Below are 5,000 nucleotides of genomic sequence, written 5' to 3' on the forward strand. Positions count from 1 at the left end.
ACAGGGCACGGCGGGTTCAGCCGTAAACCATACACATTCCTGTCCTCCGACAAGCTGCCCTGTCTCCCACTGGCTAAACACACACACACACACACACACACACACATACTCTCTCAGTCACTCGTGCACACAAATGCTCAGAGACACACATACATACACACACATACACACACACACATTCAGAGATGCACACACACCCACACACACACACGCAAACATAAACCCACACACATACACACGCAAACACATGCTCAGAAACAGACAGACACACACACACGCACACACACATACTCATAGAGACACACACACTCACACACGCACACACACAATACATACACACACACACACACGCGCGCACATGCACACTAACACATGCGCTGAGAAACGTGCAGTCTATACACTCCTAACCACACACAGTAAAACAAACACACACATATAATCACACAGACACAAATACTGAGAAACACACAAAGGGGACACACAAGGCAACTGGAATTAAACTAACAGGCTTGTGGAGAGCTGCCGTGATTGGATGGAGAATTTCAAACTGTGAACCAATCATATTCAAATTCCCCAGCTCAACCCCACCCCCTTGTTATAGGCTACCTCCCATGTCTTTTGAATTTCCTGTCTACTGGTTCGGACTTCTCCGAGAATGAGTGTACTGTACTGGTTTTGTTGACCATATAAGGTATTGGACCCTCCAACCCCAGCCCCTCCCACTACCGGTGTCTCGATTTGCCATTTTAATGCAGAAACAAAGGCCTCATAGATAACACATGGGTACACTATTAATTTCAGTACTTATGATCTAAAAATATTGATTTGGTTTGTTTATTAATTTTTGAGTAATTTCGTGATTATTTTTAGGGGTGAGAATGTTTGTATTTTGTAATAGAGCACACATTTTGTAAAGCCTGCAATAAATTGCAATTTATTACATTTAAAATCAATAAATACAGATGAATTAATGGTCAATAAGCAGCAACAGCTGATCTGAACATATTCACCATAATTTAACACAGTCATGTGTGAAATAGTTGATTATATGTATTAAGTGGGATAGGATCAGAGAAAGAGGTTAAGGTTGAGTTTAACATAGTTTGAATCCCCTGAATTTTCTTTGTTAATTATTCATTTCTAATTCTAGTTATATAATTGATATAGTTGATGTCTTTGCATATTTCTTCTTCACATTCTTCTTCTGTCTTTACTCAAAATAACAAACAAATGACAAAGAAACTATGTGCACCTCAAAAACAATGTTTGAAATATCAATAACAAAAATGGGACTTAAAAAAATATGTTATTGTATTACCATATACTATTTATATGCTTTACTAAAAGCACAACATTTTAATTTGTTTGCTGTGGTAACATTTCTTTCAACAAAATATATATGAGCACATATGTAGGTATATGTTTTCATGTTTTGACAATGCAATTTCCTAGATTCCTTTGATAAGAAATATTAGTCCCTTTATTACCTTAATCGACTTCACAAATCACAATTTTTTGTGATTTGTTTAGATTTGTCTTCCCTGAATATAACAACGTGATTCATTGGCTGAGAGTGAGAGTTCAATTCCATAACTGTAACTAAATTGAAACAGAAACACAAACACTTAAATATAACCATGAATAGGGTCCCCCACGAGCCTAATAAAACCCAGTTTTCCCACAGAAATGTGCCGTATCGTCTCAAACAGTAAGTGATTCGGCTCTCGTCTGATCGGGCGGTCGATCACGGAGAATCTTGCAACATTCCCTCTCCTCTACTCACTCTTCCCTTCTTTCCTCCCAGACGTTTTAAAATAACATTGAGCTATAGATGAAAGAGTCTCTTCCCAGAAGAGGTATATTTAGGGGAGAGGAAAGGTGTCATGCCTGTGGTTCGGTCCGGGAGGGCAGGGAGAATTAGTGAGTCACTTGTTAAAATGACAGAGAGCCTGGTTTCTCCCCAGACTAAATTGACAAATATAATGAAAAAGAAACAGACAGACAGGCAGAGGAGGGAGAGGTAAGATGGAGAATTTGAGCTCTAGCCCATTTGATCAATTTACAAGAATGAAAGAGATTCACCGTTCGCAGGGTTAAATTCAGGCTGAAATTATTAATCATCACAGAGGTTTTTAGTCAATATAACCATCGGAAAGGTGTCACAATTTTCAGGAGAACTTCATTTGATAAGGCATGACATCAATCTGGAGACGGTGTTTCTCTGGGGCTTGAGGATGGGATTTTAGCAACAGGTGATTTGAAGGACGGGACACAGAGGCACACAAGCAGAGTCTTCTCTTCACTGCCTAAAGGTGCTGCTCAATTCCATCACTGTAAACAGGGATCAAACTGGTTTTATTATGCACAGATATGTGTATAAATGTTTGTTAAAATCTTGAAATCAGTTGTTTTGACATTAAATGCATTAAGATGTGTGAATCATTTAGATCCTGAATAAACATGGAATGGTTTGTGTATGCAGCTTTCAAATCATAAACTTATTTTTTACATCTTATATATTTCTTTATTGAAAATGTATTTAAATGATAAGCACATTTATATGAAGATTCCTTTTTGATCGGGCCTTATTTCTTCAAGTGTTGGACATCTTCTGAGCTGCTACATATATAAATCAATAGGATTTAAATAGGTAAATCTATTATTATTTGATTCTTTCAGATTCATATCTTTTTATTATATATATATTGGGAAGATAAACAGGAAAGAAATCCATCTCCACAGTTCATCTATGACTATCATATATTTAAATATCAAATTTTATCCAAAATTAACACTTTCAACCTGAGGTTAAAATGTGTCGGATAATTGCATTAACCCTTAAATTGTGTGTTTAAAGTAAGAACAATTATTGCAACATTTTTGTTGATGTCGCATGATATGTAATGTATATTTATGTATTTGGTATCAACTTTAGAGGATAAGCATACATTTTTTCGATAGCAATAATTGTTTAATCTTAAAAAATTATATAATTTAATAATTGGATCGAATAATCACCAAAATAAAGCTCTTCAGACCTCAGACCTGCTTTTCCCCAAGGCCCAAGCCATTATAAATAACTGAAAACGATTATACATACAGTTATAGATTTAATATCTGCATAAAAAACACATCAGATGATTAACATATTTTTTGTAGCTGATTTTCTGTAGAAAAATGATCGAAATTATTTAATGTAAACCAGTATTAATGTGTTAATTATTTTTCAGTGTGTTCCTCAGTCATTGAAGAACACACTTATGAACGATACACAAAGACTTCAAACAAACATGTGTCTCATGCATAATTATCACAGATTTAGACATATATATTTATCTAATTTATTTAGCTTTTATTTGCTCTTTTTTATTTTCAGGACTTTGCCAGCAGAGCCAAGATGGCCGTTCACAAGCTGATCCAGCAGGTTGGATTCCTGGGGATTCTTGCTTGTGCTTCTGTAAGTAAAGCCCCATAAAAGAGATACTGTATAGATAAGACACGTTTTCACAACCCATTACATTGAAAGCCCCAGATAAAAACGAAATAATGGTCATCATCATTTTTATTGTGGTTACATTACATTTTTATAATGTCACATGAAAGCAAAAGAGTGTAGTGTACGAATATATATTTTTTATGGTCAAATAACACGCAACACTGACCGTATATCACCAGTCATTTAAAGTCATTTAATGCCCATTCACTTAAAGTATAGAAGCACTTTAAATATAAGATGGAGCCTTATATTGCCTTAAAATCATATCCATAACATTACTCCGTCATTCAAAATTCAGTACGAGTTACATTCCTCTTATCTTGGCAATTAAATGTCTTAAAATGATTATTTGGTGATATGATGATAAATAATGTAATGACTAATATAATTTGTTTCCTCCAGATACCAAATCCTTTGTTTGACCTGGCTGGAATAACCTGTGGCCATTTTCTTGTCCCTTTCTGGACTTTTTTTGGAGCCACTATCATTGGAAAAGCTGTGATCAAAATGCACATCCAGGTAAGCTGTCATTCATTCTTACATTAACGAGGAACATAAAGCATCCATGAATTACACACACAAACGCATCAAATTGCTATGTGTTTTTTTGCTGGTCTTACAAAAAAAAGCTATTATTTTTGTAACAGAAAATTTCGATAAGAGATTCTATAGTTTTGTGTTTTCAATGTATATCTGGTGCTGTTTAAACGGTTAGTGGATCAATCGTCATGCTTTTGTGTGTTGGCCTGGACAGTACTCAACTGGCATCAGGGAGGCCATTTTGTGAAGCTCAAGTAGAGGCAGTCAACCATTTTGTGAATATAGCTGTAGCAGCTAGAGCATACAGTGTACAGTAAACTACAGCAGTGGTGATTTCCCTGTCTAATGTCGTCGAATGATTATCTCATTCAAAGAATTAGAACCAAGTGAAATGTGAGTAATTGAGATTGATGGACCTTAATTTAGATTTCTACGTCGGTTGTTGCTGGGAAGTATAACTAGATGAAAATTTGTTAAGATATATAGTTAGCACCAGCATAGGCTGGCACTATGGTTTGTATAAGCATAAGTATTGTCAAAAATATGCATTGTATGAGTTGAGTTGTATTCACAATTGAGTAAAAAAAATAGTTACTCGAACGCTAACATTGTGTGATAGATTGTGTAATAGTTTTGTGTGTGTGTGAGGGTGTGTGTGTGTGTGTGTGTGAGCAGCTGCGTATGTGCATGTGAGCAGACTTGTGTGTGGTGTGTGTGTGTGTGTGTGTGTGTGTGTGTGTGTGTCAGCAAGCATCCCTGGGTCAGTGTGTGTGTGTGCGTGTTTGTGAGAGCATGCTTGCTTGTGTGTGTCCACTCAGCCACACCAGTAATCGTAGCAATGCCCAGATAGCATTGTTCTTGCCCCCCCAAAAAAATTGGGGGAGGATGTGTGCAAGGTTGGTGTGTTGGAGGGAGAGAGAGAGAGAGACAGTGAGATAGAGAGAGAGATTTAGAAAGAGAGACA

At 36.3% G+C, this 5,000-nt stretch overlaps 1 protein-coding gene across 4 annotated transcripts in view; it reads left to right on the forward strand.

Annotated features, from left to right (window-relative positions):
* LOC115546563 (vacuole membrane protein 1) overlaps window positions 1-5,000 on the forward strand; it is a 64,813-nt gene that overhangs the window by 32,483 nt on the left and 27,330 nt on the right. For all 4 annotated transcript variants that reach the window (XM_030360149.1, XM_030360150.1, XM_030360148.1 and 1 more), the window contains 2 exons: window positions 3,377-3,457; window positions 3,899-4,015. In XM_030360149.1, coding sequence (XP_030216009.1) covers window positions 3,377-3,457; window positions 3,899-4,015 — 198 coding nt within the window. The remainder of the gene's footprint in view (window positions 1-3,376; window positions 3,458-3,898; window positions 4,016-5,000) is intronic.

This window comes from Gadus morhua, chromosome 7 (genome assembly GCF_902167405.1).
Source record: "Gadus morhua chromosome 7, gadMor3.0, whole genome shotgun sequence".
In the NCBI taxonomy this organism is placed as follows: Eukaryota; Metazoa; Chordata; class Actinopteri; order Gadiformes; family Gadidae; genus Gadus; species Gadus morhua.